Source organism: Pyxicephalus adspersus, chromosome 3, assembly GCF_032062135.1.
Source record: "Pyxicephalus adspersus chromosome 3, UCB_Pads_2.0, whole genome shotgun sequence".
NCBI lineage: Eukaryota > Metazoa > Chordata > Amphibia > Anura > Pyxicephalidae > Pyxicephalus > Pyxicephalus adspersus.
In genome coordinates, this window is record NC_092860.1 from 40,895,639 (window position 1) to 40,910,772 (window position 15,134).

At 38.2% G+C, this 15,134-nt stretch overlaps 1 protein-coding gene across 1 annotated transcript in view; it reads left to right on the forward strand.

The window, feature by feature from the left end:
* Nucleotides 1-2,489: 2,489 nt before the first annotated feature.
* The window catches only part of PLAA (phospholipase A2 activating protein), a 15,141-nt gene continuing 2,496 nt past the window's right edge, over nucleotides 2,490-15,134 (forward strand). Inside the window, exons 1-12 of the mRNA XM_072404321.1 lie at nucleotides 2,490-2,680; nucleotides 4,245-4,438; nucleotides 5,069-5,169; nucleotides 8,588-8,708; nucleotides 9,691-9,858; nucleotides 10,622-10,757; nucleotides 11,428-11,597; nucleotides 12,232-12,389; nucleotides 12,662-12,881; nucleotides 13,204-13,266; nucleotides 13,908-13,973; nucleotides 14,894-14,995. Of these exons, the coding sequence (XP_072260422.1) occupies nucleotides 2,532-2,680; nucleotides 4,245-4,438; nucleotides 5,069-5,169; nucleotides 8,588-8,708; nucleotides 9,691-9,858; nucleotides 10,622-10,757; nucleotides 11,428-11,597; nucleotides 12,232-12,389; nucleotides 12,662-12,881; nucleotides 13,204-13,266; nucleotides 13,908-13,973; nucleotides 14,894-14,995 (1,648 nt within the window). The 5' untranslated portion in view covers nucleotides 2,490-2,531. The remainder of the gene's footprint in view (nucleotides 2,681-4,244; nucleotides 4,439-5,068; nucleotides 5,170-8,587; nucleotides 8,709-9,690; nucleotides 9,859-10,621; nucleotides 10,758-11,427; nucleotides 11,598-12,231; nucleotides 12,390-12,661; nucleotides 12,882-13,203; nucleotides 13,267-13,907; nucleotides 13,974-14,893; nucleotides 14,996-15,134) is intronic.

A 15,134-nucleotide genomic window follows, 5' to 3' on the forward strand; every position in this document is an offset into this window, starting at 1 on the left:
GGAAGCCAAGTTGCCCCTGCTAGAATCTTGCGATCAACCCCCTAAGTGAGACAAAAACTGAACATTTTCCACATTCTTTTTTATTTAGTGACCTCCTCTAAGGCCTAAGGGTATTACATTTGGGATACTGGTTTCCATAAGTATACTAAAAATGTAAATGTTTTACAGCCTATTGTTCTAAAGACATACAAGCTCAGTGGGCATTTGTGTGAATCGGGAGTAATACATGACTGGCAGTATTTTCACATGGCATGACTGGCACCATATCACTTGATCCTCAAACCCCCATGTTGGCATCTTCACCAGGTCTTGGATATGCCAGAACGTTGGCCATCTAGAAAAGCCTCTCTCAATTAGCAACAAAGATCTGTATATGTGGTTGTATGGACATATATTAAAACCAGATTAAAACAAGTGAATTCAAAGATTCATCAGACCATATTTGTGAATAAACAAACCATGTGTTATTTACTCATTCTCAGTGTCTGGTGTAAAAAATCAATGCATATGCATTTGGGATCCGAATGCCCCAGTGTCATTTTCCCACTAATAGCATTGTATGTTTATAGAAGGATTGAGAACAAATCGCTATCTAAGCAATGTCCTTCTTTTTTAGAATCAAGCTTTTTTAGCTTTTATTCCAGACTCCACAAAAAGTAAGTTGAGGTTTAGGCTGGGTATACATGAACTGTTTTCCCAGCGTTTAACATGTTTGAAATTTCAGGTGTTTTTAATCTTGTCTTTAAAGCGCTTGTAAACTTCTATGCCGTGTTTTTACCGCGAATATGTTTTCAAGGATTTATAAAGGCGGGAAAATGCCTCCATTGAAATTTATAGACGCGTTTACCCACATTAACCTCACATTTTAATTTTTAAAACATTGCAAGGAGTGTTATCTATAACACAAAAACGTGTCTCAAGGAAACTGTTGTAGATTAGCCCACTGGAATGCATGGGAATTTCAAACATGGGCTTTTAAAGGTTAAACGCTGGGGGAACAGTCTGTCTAGACTAAGCTTTAGGGATCTTTTCCACTGTAGTTACTGATAGTGATAGATTCTTACATATCCTAAAAGGATGAAGGAAACCCTCTGGTGGATCAGTCTGAAGAGTTATTTCCATACTATCCCTGTCTAGATGCCTTTTAGACTCCTGGAGGAGCTTCTATCAAAAGAACAGTTACATCAGGGTCCATGGTTTAGATGGACATCATTGATGGTCTCCAGTATATTGGGGACAAGGGCTGAATACCCATACAAACACATATATAGATTGGCAGCACAGTGGCTCAGTGGTTAGCACTCTGGCCTTTGTAGTGCTAGATCCCAAGTTCAAATCTCAGCCAGGACATGATCTGCATGGAGTTTGCAGGTTCTCCCTGTGTTTGTGTGGGTTTCCTCCCACATTCCAAAAAACATGCACTTAGGTTAATTGGCTACTCCCCAAAAATGACCTTGGACTGTATATGACTGAGGTAGGAACATTAGATTGTGAGCCTCTTTGAGGGATGGCTATGGACTTTGTACAGTGCTGTGTAATATGGTAGTACTGTATGATATAATGGCAATTTAAGATTAAATTGCAGTGGTTTACTGCAGCTTAATTTGAACCATTTTGTGCAAATGTTTACATGTGGTCACATTTGTGTGGTGCTTGTGTTGTGTCGCAGTTGGGTTATGGTGCGGTTCCTGGATACGACGTGACTTCTGGCCACCCTGTTGCTTTTTCTCACCATAAAGGCAAATCCATAAACCTTTGCTGGTATTTTCACTTCTGGGCAGATAGCAGAAATTTACTAGATGCCTGGCAGCTGGCAACTATGTTCATTTACACTGAACACCTTTACTGTTTTCTACAGTTGCCTTTATTGCAATCATTTTCCCAGATATTATGCATCCATAACATAGCTAACTGCTGCTCATCGATGTATGATGGAACACTGGAATGTACACATATTTATTTATACATTTATATAGCGCTGATGTGTAGCACTAGCAGAGTCCATAGTGATTGCCTGACCGAGGAGCTCACAATGAAATGCCGCTGCCATGGTCATGTGACATCAATACTTGCACAATATGGCGGAACCCCGGGTGCCAGCAGCAAAGATAGATTCTAATATTAATGACACACGAGCCAGTATTTGTTTATTTGGAAGTGACCAACTATATTTCACCACAGTTGATCTTTACAGTAAAAAATAATGAATGGATGTTTGGTTTGTGATTTGTATGGAGTCTGATCAGTATGGATGCAATATTCTATTTATTACACATGTAATAGGTGTGTGGGTACCATAGGAGGCTGCTGTAGTCTGCACTGAGCACTCACTCATCACTTCCTGGGTTCCAATAACCCAGCACAGGAGTACAGCCAGCAATTCTCCCAGCTCCATCTCCATACAATGACATGTCGCTATGTGCCAGGCCCTTCTGTGAGGGGGGGGCAGGCTCTGATGTCACTTCCGATGGTGCCCGGCTTTCGTGCTCCGCCGCATCATTTCCGTCACTTGGTAAAGCTGTTGCTGTGTCATGGCTGCGGCCGGCTGTTACCGGCTTCGCTGCTCTCTACCCGGACATGAATTGGACGTGAGGGGGGTGGCGAGCTGCCCCGTGTCCCCCGGTGAGGGGTTCGTGTCAGTGTCACGTGACAGGAGTGCCCGCCTCTGGGTGCCGGACAGGTGAGAGACCCGGGGGAGTGAGAGGAGCCGGGGGGGGTCATTGTATTACCGTGTGATAACATTCCCTACACACACATACCCCCTATATACACACACATATTCATTTAAACACCACATATACCATACCCCTATATACACACATACCCTATACACACATTCACACACACATATTTTTATATATACATATCTATGGCCTCCTATACTCCTGGGATAAAGGGTATTATTACAGCTGGACTCCAGGCATCTCCATCTATGGCCTCCTCATGGACTGCCATTGTTTGGACTGCTTTTATTATTAATATTACTATACATTATTTATATAGCACCAACATATTATGCAGTACATTTAATAGGGAACACACGTACGATTTTCATTACTGGGAATGGATCCGGTCTGACAGATTTGTAATCAACACCAGGCGAGCGCTGTACACAACCTTCCATATCCTGCAATAATCATCTCATGTGTGTACATAGACACACTTCCTGGTGCCTGAAAGTCACTCACACCACAATGCTCGCAGATTTCACAGCCCCCATTCATTATCCATGGGGCTACCATGGCTAGAAGCTTCTTGTAGTATCTGCTCCAAAGCGGCGGTTGCCAACCGGTGGTCCGCGGCTCTGTCCCCTGTATAGACGCAACCCGCTTGCGCAGGGCTGTGGACACAACTTTTGTCCCCCCAGGATGTTATGTCTGTGATGAGCGGGTTCTGGCATCATGACATGACTCCGAGGGAAGTTTCTTCCCCTTTGAGTGACACACCGCTCCCTGGGCATGCGCAGTCTGGATTCCATTGATTTAGTGGTCAGTGAGGTCTAAAAGGTTGACCACTGCTCATTTATCTGGACTACACACTAGTGCAACAAGGAGAGGTACACTTTTTATGATGATTATCTGTAGAACAGGAAAATTGTACACAATGGGCCTGATTTATTTAAATTCTCCAAAACTGGAGAAGATAGACTAAAATGGGAAAGCCTGGGTGGTCCAGGTAACCTGGAATAGATCTGATCAAGGATCGAAATGATTTGAAAACTATTAGCAAATGATTTTTAGGAAATCCATTCCAGGTGTTTGGGATCACTTCTCCCATGATAGTATATTTTCTCCAGTTGAGAAGAGCTTTAATAAATCGGGCCTCCTGTATTATTTCATTATGTATACGGGGAACTTCAATTACACAATTTCAGTACAGGTGCCTGTAGGTCCATGAAAGAGAAGGAAAGGAAAGGCTGTTCAGTTCAGTTTTCGGAAACGTGACTGTAAAGTGAATCACCTCATTTCCCTTTGATTTGCAATGCTTGTTATCCTGCCCTGGGTTTCTACAGATAGAGGCTGGGGCTGCAGTGCTGCCCTTTCTATGGGCACAAGGATGCAGGTTCCCCAGTACTAATTGATATGTTTGTAGTCGGATGTATTGGGAACAGTTGGGTTGTACTTGCACACATGGCAATTGTCTGATTCGGGTGATTGTAAAATGTCTTTTTTTTTTTTTTTTTGCTCTTCAAACACCAATTCATCTTTAGTACATTTATAATAACTTTGTTCTCTGTTCTATAGTCCCAGCAAAGGCTTCATCGAATTACATCGTATGAAGGGACATTCCAACTTTGTCTCCACTGTATGCTTTATACCTCCAAGTGATGCCTACCCACGTGGATTAGTTGCAACGGGCGGAAATGACAATAACATTTGTGTGTTCAGCCTGGATAGTGAAAATCCTCTTTATGTTTTAAAAGGCCATAAAAACACAGGTGAGTTATAGGGTTGTGTCCATTGGAGTATGTGCATGCTATTAATACAGCTGTTAGGAATTTATTAAGTGGAAACATTTTGTATGTAACCACAAATTGGGCACAAAACCTCTTCTTTAAAAATTGTATGTTGGAATACAATGATCTGTATACAAAGGCTATATTCTTTCTTCTCTGTCATCAGGAGACACAAATGACAGGCTTTAACATCTTCTTGATTCAGCTGCCCAATCCCTATCTCATCCTTATTGCTGGCCCCTGTAGTAATTCCTCCACGTCTCTAGATGATATTGGCCCCCTAAACTTGCAGGATACCCAGCGTCTTTCAACATAGAGAACAGCGGACATCCTATAAGTGTAGGGTAATATCAACATGCTCTTTAAAGAGTTTCACAATGATTCCTTTTATGCCTTGAGCAAAGTATGATGCTGACAACACAATATCAGCACTGCACTGACCGCCCCAGGCTAGTGAATGGGCTGAGAAAGAATAACTGACAGGTCAGGTGACAAATCTAGAAAAGGTAATTAAAAAAATATCCAGAAAACCTAACAGTAGTTTCTAATCTTTTAATTTTGTTTGTATGCTGTATTTCTATTATTTTATATTTATGTTTTGTTCCCTTTTAGTATGCAGTCTTTCTTCTGGCAAGTTTGGTACTTTATTGAGTGGATCATGGGATACAACTGGAAAAGTGTGGCTGAATGATAAGTGTATGATGACCTTACAGGTACTGGCCTGCTTTACTGTTATTTGGCACGGAATGCCACAATAGAAACGCATTTAGCTCATGTTTCTTTTGTCTAATGTTTCAGTCATTATTGAAATGCAAATAAAAGGAGTATGAGTCAAGCAACATGAAAAAAACAAATACTCTCTGACTTCCCTTTATAATAATATGCTCCCATTCTTATGTAGGGATCCATATACTAGATATAGGGGATATGTTATTAGATGAATTATAAACGCAAACTTGCTATCAAAACTAGAGAAAAACAGAACTTTAGTTACCTTTCTTATCCTAGGAGAATTTGCGATATTTATTTGATCTGATACAAGTTTACCAAGTGTCTTTAGGCTCACAGGGGCAGGCTTCTCTCTATAGTTTGCTGTATTAGTTTTTGCCACTTTATTACTCAGTTACTGTTATATTGTTTAGCGCCTCTGATCGATGCAGCTATATTTGTTTCTTACCTTATACAGCGCCACAGAAAGGATAGCACTTTATTAATCAATAATATTAATAATAAGATTTTTGTATATTGCTCCAGAACAACCAACAAGATTCAGACACACTCAGAAAATTAATGTTTGGTGTTGTTGAACAATAAAGTTAGTTCTTTGTTTAGAAGGTGGAAAACCTGCTGCAAAGGTCATGTAGTCACCTTACATAATCAGTAATCAATTATTTTTATACCTGGTGCAATAACACAGGCCAACAAAAAATTTGTTTTGATAATCAGAAACCACAGCAAACTTTTCCAAATCAGTTTTTCAAGCAGATTTCAGATCTGTGTTTTTCCCTAACACGCACAGTTCCTGAGTTATGAAGTAAAATATGGCACACTGTGGTATAGATCTACTGAACAGTGTCAGTCAGGTACCATTGTTTCTTCAGAAATGCTTAGAGTTTGATCTTCTTGTGTACTTTGTCTGGATTGTCGCGGTACAGCATTCAGCATTAGTCAGCCATCATACTTTCACTTCAGAAACCTTGGTAGCGGTGCTCCATTAACTGAATGTCCTGGTGAAAACTTGTTCTCCTTGTTCATCACTCACCATACATTTAATTTAATTCACTCACCATATATTTAATGACATGAGACAACTCAGTTTTTGGTATGAATCAAGCAGATTCTGAACTTCTTCCTTGAATGCATCCCAAGCTTCTAGCTCAGCTGCTGGGAGAGATTGTTTGAAAACATCATCCTGCAAAACAGACTTCATATGTGGCCCTATAAATATCCCTTCCTTCATTTTTGCAGTGCTTATGTTTGGAAAATTCTCAACAAGGTACTGAAAACCCATGGAGTTTGATTTACCCATGGCCTTTACAAGGTTCTTCATCAAGTCTAACTTGATATGGAGAGGTGGCAGAAATATTTTATGCAGATCAACTAGAGCCAGAAACTTTACACTGCGTGTTTTTCGGGGTTATAGGTATCTCTTGGTAGCCAATCACGCCTGACATAATGGTCTCCCTTAGATCGGCTGTCCCACAGGCATAGGAAACAGAAATATTTTGTGAGTCCTCTTTGCATTCCTATCAGCAAGCTAATGACCTTTCTTCCACTGGTGTGTTTTATACTGGATTGCTTCAAGTAGTAATTTCATGTTGTCATAGGATTCCTTTAGGTTAACGGAATGGGCAATCGGTAAACTTGGTTTGGAATTACCATCATGCAGTAAGACTGCTTTCAAGCTTCTTTTAGAGGAATCAATGAAGATACGCCATTTAGATGGAACATGTTCTTGTGACAAACTGTTAAAAAGTTCAAATATATCGTTTTCTGTAGTGAGTTACAGTTACATTCTTTGCAAGCAAGTGCTTCTGTTTAAGCCTTGAAGCAAGAAGTTCTGCTTTGTCTTTTAGGAGATTTAGATCAAGAACGAGATCATTCAGTTCTGCTTGTGTAATGGTCTCTGGTTCTGAATCTTCATCGGCTAAGTAGTCAGGATCAGATGATTCAGGATTGTAACTATCTGCAACTCCAGCACATTCCTCATCACCTTCTACAGAAGCAAGTCCATCATGTGGCAGTACCGGAACTGGCAATGAATCATCATGGGGAACAGGCCTAATTGCAGAATCGAGGCTGGGATATACAATTTTGTGCTTTGTTTTACCTGGGAATCCACTTTTGTTGACGCGGCGAAAAAGCAGTCGAATAGATTGTCTCGCGGTTCTCTCCACACCATCGGGATTGCAAATGGCATTGCTTCTTTACACCGATTTAGCCAGTCACCCAGTCCATTGGAACAACTGGTACAGATGACATGTAGAGCCCAAGATTTATCCTGGTCACCAAGTGGACAGCCGAAATATAATTTGTATTTTTTTTTTTTAAGTTCTGTGGTAATTTGGCGACGTGCTTTTGTCGTGAATGAACCACACACATAACAGAAACTGTCTGGATCATTTGGGCAATTTCTGGGCATGATGACAAATGAAATCAGTTGCAGTTACTGCGGTCTCTAACCTTAAAAAAGAAAACTCATAAAGGTTGTAATATGTTAAGGCTATTTATAATGAATTTCACACAATATATGATTAGCGCTATCACAAAAACTTGCTGGACGTGCTAGAGAAAAATTGAACACAGTATTGAAATCCGCATCAAAAATACTACAAAGCCCACATAAAATTATATCTGATGTAAATTACATGTTGACCTGTGTTATTAATGTAGACACAAGCAGCATTAAAAAGCAAAACTTCTATGTGAAAAGGCACTGATAAAATCAGGAATTGGCCAACTCATATGCACTAAAATCTTGGGAGTTAATGAATGGTTGGATCCAACACTGTGACCCTGGTTTATGAAAGCTCTCCAAGGGTAGAGAGAATACAATTTCATCAGTGAAACTGGGTGATCCAGCAAACCTGGAATGGATCTGGTCCAGGATTCAAAACATTTGCTGGCAACTAGCAGATGATTTTTAAAATTCCAGTCCATGTTTTCTGTATCACCCAGCTTCACTTCTGAAAGTGTATTCTCTCTAGCCTTGGAGAGCTTTCATAAATCGGGGCCAATGTCTCAGGGCTGGCCATATCCAATGCTCAAGGGCCAGGATCCACATTTCATTTTAGTTTTTCTTAAACAGACAGCAGTACATTTATTAAAGTGCAGTTTATGTGAAAAGGCTGGCTTTTATGTGGCCATCCAAGACTGGAATTGGATAACTATGCTGTATGCTGTACCTGTTCATCCTTAGACTTGGAGGACTGTTTCTTTTTCAGTTTGCCAGATTGATTGTTCATTTTGAGAGAAGCCAGCTAATGGGAATTTGTTTGACCCATAGACATGTGATTATTGCTTTATGCAATCAAAAGTGACCTCAACTAGTATACTGGTTCTTGAAGAATAGTTGTCAAACTTGTGGAAAAACATAGAAAAGCAATTTAACTTCTTTTTTTTATCCCATAGGGCCATACAGCTGCTGTATGGGCTGTGAAGATTTTGCCTGAACAAGGTTTAATGTTGACTGGCTCAGCTGACAAGTCTATTAAGCTATGGAAAGCAGGGCGGTGTGAGAGGACCTACCTAGGTGTGTTAAGATAACCAGCAGAGACCTGCAAATGCCTAAATTAAATATTAATAACACCAGCCTTGTCATATGTAAACTAAAATGTCAAAAGGTGCATTTTTTTCTGTCAGATCTTTGGTGTGTATAGCCTGTGGGGTAGGTGGTTCAGCAGTTGTTATTGCTCTCTTAGGAATGCCAGTAAGAAATATCACAACTTGTTGGTAATTGTTTCTATTGCATGGTGGTTGGTTTGAAGCTTTGTGAATTTGACTGTGGCCCTGTATCGTATATTTATTTAAAGCAGAGAGCATTATTATTTATTGCAGCTGTATATTATATTTATCAAAATATATCGAACATTTTCCATGCATTAACTTAATATAATTTAAATTTTATATTGTCTGGAATCAAGGATGAGGTTCAGTGCAACCCACAATGTTCTTCTGAGTCCTTCCCTATGGTCAGTTACCACTATCAGAATACTACCAGTAATCTAGAGGAATATGAAACTCAGTCCCCTGCTATTAAAAGGTTGGCTCAAATTGGCTATATTGTTACTGTATGTGGGGTTGTTAGGGAATACTATGTTGGGATATGATGGACTAGAAATTCTTTCAAACCCTTTCACAATACCATGTATAGCTTGAAGAAAATGCCCCAAACATGTAAAATTTGTGGAGGATTTGTGTTTTGTTAATGTTGTCCTCAGAGCCCTCTCCTTTTCTAAATAACATCTAAAAACAATTTTGAAATTATCTACATAATATGGCAGTGCCCGGTTTCCATTTTTTTTTTTTCGTGGTAGCTTAATTTGTCACAATACTAACATCCAGAATGAATTCACAATATCCTTCCCCACCCCTATAATCTTCAGGGGAGTTTATGCCAAAGTTTAGGTTCTCCAATTTTGTTCAACTTTCACACCTAGGCCTATTCAGTCATTGCCCAACGTTATTGTATTTAAATGGTTTCCAATATTCTGTCTGTTTACTCGTATTTTTAGGCCATGAAGACTGTGTACGTGGATTGGCGACAATGAATGAGACTGAATTTCTGTCTTGCTCCAATGACTCCTCTGTGAGGAGATGGTTGATTACTGGGGAATGCATACAGGTCTACTACAGTCACACCAATTATATTTATAGCATATGTCTTTTCCCAAATTCTGAAGGTAAGAAAAGGATATATGGTAGTAGTAAATGACCAATTTGTTACCTTTGTGTTTGTATGTAATAAAACATTTCACATCAGAACTTTGTATAGAATTTTAAATATACCAATTATTAAACACGGAAAATTCTTTTCAGTGTCAGAAAACAGTGTTGGATAGTGTAGAAATAACATTTTTACTGTTTACAATATTGGTATACCAGAGTTTTCAAGAATTGTGTAGAGTTGAACTTTGAAAGCCATTGCAATTCTGATTTCTCCATCAACTACTGATTATGGCCAATTATCTGAAACAACTATGCAATACATTATGGGCTGTGTCTGTGCTATAAAAGAAATCTTGCAGCTATGGAAAAGCCATACAGAATATTGGTCCTTTAGAAAGAATGGTGGAAATTCAGGCCACAATCCACTGTATATAGAAGGGTTGGGGTTGCTTGTTTGGTCTAAAAGTTGTAAAAGAATCAGGCGATAGTAGCAATGGAAATTTCTTAGATGTGATCAGGTCCTGTAACAAGACATTAATATATAAATAATAGTAAATTTTAGAGTAATACAGAAATAATGATACATTTTAGAGTAATACAGAAGGAAGAAAATTATAGTCTTATGAATAAGTGATTAGGAAGGAGACATAGAAACTGGAAGCAGAGAGTAGATTGAATTATTTACCTCTGCATCAAATATTGGTTATGCTTTTTGGAAAATTGCAGTGATGATTTTCTTTTCCTGTAAAAATATTTGTGTACTTTTGTTCTGTTTAGATTTTGTTACCACAGGAGAAGATAGATCAATGAGGATTTGGAGAAAAGGAGAATGTACTCAGACAGTTCGCTTGCCTGCCCAGTCTGTATGGTGCTGTTGTGTCCTAGATAATGGAGACATTGTTGTGGGAGCAAGGTATGATTAATAAAATAAATTGCAAGATAATTAGGGTTTCACTCTTTCCACATAGGTGGTAAATCTTCCCATTCAAGTCTAGGCTCTTTCATTGAACAGCCAAATATCTGATAAGGGCACTGTGAATAATTCATTGTTTATCAAATCATAAATAGCTTTTATGCTCAATTTTGAAGGGGTATAGCCTAAACACTTCTGCCAACATCTTTTTATTTCAGCATTTTTTAATTAATATCCAATATCTGGAACTGGCATGCCTATGGAAAATATGACATCACATTTGGATTTTTAGTGACTTGGTTAGGCAAAGAAATTAAATATAATGTCTGCATAACAATTATAAATCAATGCACTATATACTCTGGTCTTGACTAAAAGCCTCAATATTACACAATAGCTGTGCAAACAATGATCTGGGAATTTGAAAGATGCAAAAATAAAGTAAAGACAAAGTAAATACAAATGGGTTAAATGGGCCTTGGGCATGCCATCAAGCTGATTCAGCCTGTAGTATTCCCAGTTTTCTCAAACACCCCATTGCCCACTTTCTGTCCTATATGTAACATCAGTTATCCTACAACTACATTACTTTTCTATTTAAAGTTTTTTTTAAAACAAAATGTTAGCATAACAAACATGTAAAAGTAATATATGTTTATTTCTGTTTTAGTGATGGCATTATCCGAGTATTTACAGAGAGTCAGGAGCGCATGGCTAGTGCTGAAGAACTGCAAGCATTTGAAGATGAACTGTCTCAAGCCACCATAGATCCAAAAACTGGTGATTTGGGAGACATCAAAATAGAGGAGCTTCCAGGAAAAGAACACCTAAGTGAACCCGGTGAGTTTAATAAATGTGAATTATGTGGTTTGCAGATTAATTTGTGTGTATTAGTTTGAACATATATTGAGTTGCTTTTAGGTAACTAATATAAAAATAAATGACTGAACTACTACAAAAAATAAAAATGATTTCTACTTAACTGTTCACCACCTATTCCTCCAGTCTTTGCTTTGTTGAAGAGCTATGGCCACCAGCAGAATGTTCAAGTTTGACATTTCCAGACTGAGTCCACTTTATAGTTCCATCTTCTGGCCTCTAAATTTCTACTGTGTACCTTCCACTCAACAATAGCCATTGAGTGGAAGTTGATGTGATGTATAGGTTGTAATCGCTAGGGAGTGAAGGTCTGTGGAATAAGTTGCAGTCTGCAACAGTCTTAGTTTGTCGGTAGTGCGGTAGGGTAGTTATTTATAGAGAACTGGAAAAAAAATCCTAAAATTCAAAGAGGGAATTATAATGATTTATTGTTGTAGTATGTTGGCAACCTTATTTAATTAGCATAAGGGTTTCAGTTGTAAAAGCAAGACACTTGGATATGCAAGGTGTATTTCACACTCACAAGACCATCTACTGTTATTATATTTTAAAGTAAGTTGGGACCTTGTCATCATCATTTTGTCTGTTGTTGTAGGTACTAAAGAGGGACAGACCCGACTAGTAAATGAAAACGGTAAAGTGGAAGCTTACCAATGGAGTGTTAGTGAGGGGCGCTGGATCAAGATCGGAGATGTAGTTGGATCCTCTGGAGCCACTCAGCAAACTTCTGGAAAAGTCCTTTTCGAAGGAAAAGTATGACTATGTTATTACTTTGTTTTGTTTAAAGCTAATCTATACAGAGAACTTGTCAGCTGTGCTCAGATAATACATCAAGCCCGATGCATTCTTGGTAAACACAATCCATATACTACTTGGGCACCATACCAAATGTTTCTTTGATCACAGTTGCAAGATTTTGTCTTTTTGTTCTTTCCTGGTTGTCTATATTTACTTAATAAATACTTTGTATCCAGCTTATTTAGTTAATTTTTGCAAAATAGTTTAACATTTTTTTTTTCCCTTAGGAATATGATTATGTATTCACAATTGACGTGAATGAGAGTGGGCCTTCATACAAGCTGCCATACAACATTACTGAAGATCCATGGCTTGTCGCACACAATTTCCTGCAAAGAAATGACCTGAACCCAATGTTTTTAGATCAGGTTGCCAAATTCATCATTGATAACACTGGGGGGCAGATCATATCTGCTGCACCCTCTGGATATTCTGATCCCTTTACAGGTAAGGGGCAGCTGGAGAATATGGTATTCCAACACAAATGTTTGGTGAAAGAGTGTAGGGTAAAGTGGACTACTGTCTCTGTGAGGTGCATTAATCCTACCTGATTCTTCATGTAAAATCTCAAAGTCCTATGAATATTATAAAATAGCATATTAGATTGGAGGCAAAAACTGGGTTATTTTCAATATTTTGTGTAGAAATTGTAAAGTAAACCTCAATTTTTATTTTAAAACTGACAAAGCTAGTAGAAATAATTAGATATCATTCATCTGATAAGAATAAGATTAGTTGGCTATATAAAGCTTTATGTACTTTTTCATAGGTGGTGGCCGTTATGTCCCTGGAAGTTCCTCCACTCCTGCTTCTGCTGCTGATCCATTTACAGGTAAAATAAATGCTTTACCTTCATCCTGATGGCTATAATATAGTGAATGAATTCACTTAGGATGGGGTGGGTAGACAAAAATGATCTGTGGACTTTTTTCATCCTTGTATATAAATCCTTATCATCTCAATATAAAACAGGTTTTCTTAACGTAGGGAACCTTGTAAAATAACTTTCATAACTTCAGGGAATCTCTGCTATAATTACCTTATGCACAGCTCAGAGTAAATTAGCATGGTGGTCAGTGGGAGGAATCCTTACAATGCCAGCCAGTGGTAAGAATGTCACCCTTACAGATAGCCAAAAAGATAATTAAACTGACCTGAGAGGCACAAACTGCTCATTGATCAAGGAACCCCTAGCTACATCTGGAAGCGCCCAAGGGTTCCACGGAACTCTGGTTGAGAAACTGTGATTTAAAATATCCACTATTATCTGTGGTAGACAAATGCAATCTTTAGCTTACAAATAAAAGTAGATAAGTAAAGAAATGGATGGCGCTTACTCTTTTTTTTTAAATACTTGTTTTATATGCACGTGACATACTGTATCTGGTTGGATAATATATGAACCAGTAAAAATTTCTGTTTTACAAAGTGTTTAAAAGCTCGAAGTAAAAAAGCCTGTTGTGTTCCTTCTAGGTGGAAGCCGTTATGTGCCTGGTTCCTCAGCAAATGTCCCTTCAGTTGGAGCAGATCCATTTACAGGTAACTAACCTCACCAGACATGTATGAAGATACAAATGTCATCTTTTCGCTTAAAAATCATACTTTTCATAATAACCGCAACACAGGTTTTTCACACAGCATATCCTAATTCACAGGGGGTTAATGTTAGGAATGTGCAGTGTGCACATTGGTTGTGTGTCACACAATGCAAAGATCACAGATCCTTATTACTCCTGTTTTTCCTAAATTCTATACTGAATTTTTTTTGGCTTCTTGGAAAAAAAAAAGAATGGAAACCTATATATATATATATATATATATATATATATATATATATATATATACTAGCTGATTACCTGGCGTTGCCCGGGTATTTATTTATTGCAATCTTATACAGGAAAAGGAATCCAATAAAGCTATAGTGTTAAGCAAAAGGCACACTTTCACTTTACATACACACACACACACACATACATACACACACACACACATACATACACACATACATACACACACACACATACATACATACATACATACATACATAGATGCAAATATGCCTTTGACATATACCACATTCCTGTACAAAGATCAGCCGTTCACTCACATGAGTCTCAGTCATATGTATAGCAAGTTTGGTTGAAATGTCTCCATGCGTTTTTGATGGTGGAACATACACACATACATCCAGATTTATTTATATATATATATTTATTTATCTAACAAACTCAGAAATGTGTGGTTAGTTTGCTTCTCTTCTTGAAAATCTGTGAAAGACTTTTATTCAAGACTAAAGTGGGTGATCTGTGACAGCATATCTACTGTACAAGTTCATTTGCAATTTATTGTTTAGGATTTTAGTCACATAAGTGGGTGATGGTGACCACAGCCTAATTTTTCTTGTGTGTATCTCTCACAAGTAGTTGATATAACATTGTGTACTCTGTCATTTTTTGCAGGAAAGAATGCATACAGATCAGCTGCTGCACAGATTCCAAATATATACTTTCCCAAGAAAGAGCCTGTCACCTTTGATCAAGCAAACCCAACACAGATTTTGGGTGAGTGTTGCAGAGCTAACTATAGTTTTCGGAGGTAACATTGTGTGTGTGTGTGTGTGTATATATGTTGACAATCGAGAAATCCAGCCATCAATAATCCGGATCCTTCAGTTTCCTGGCATAAATATATATATATATA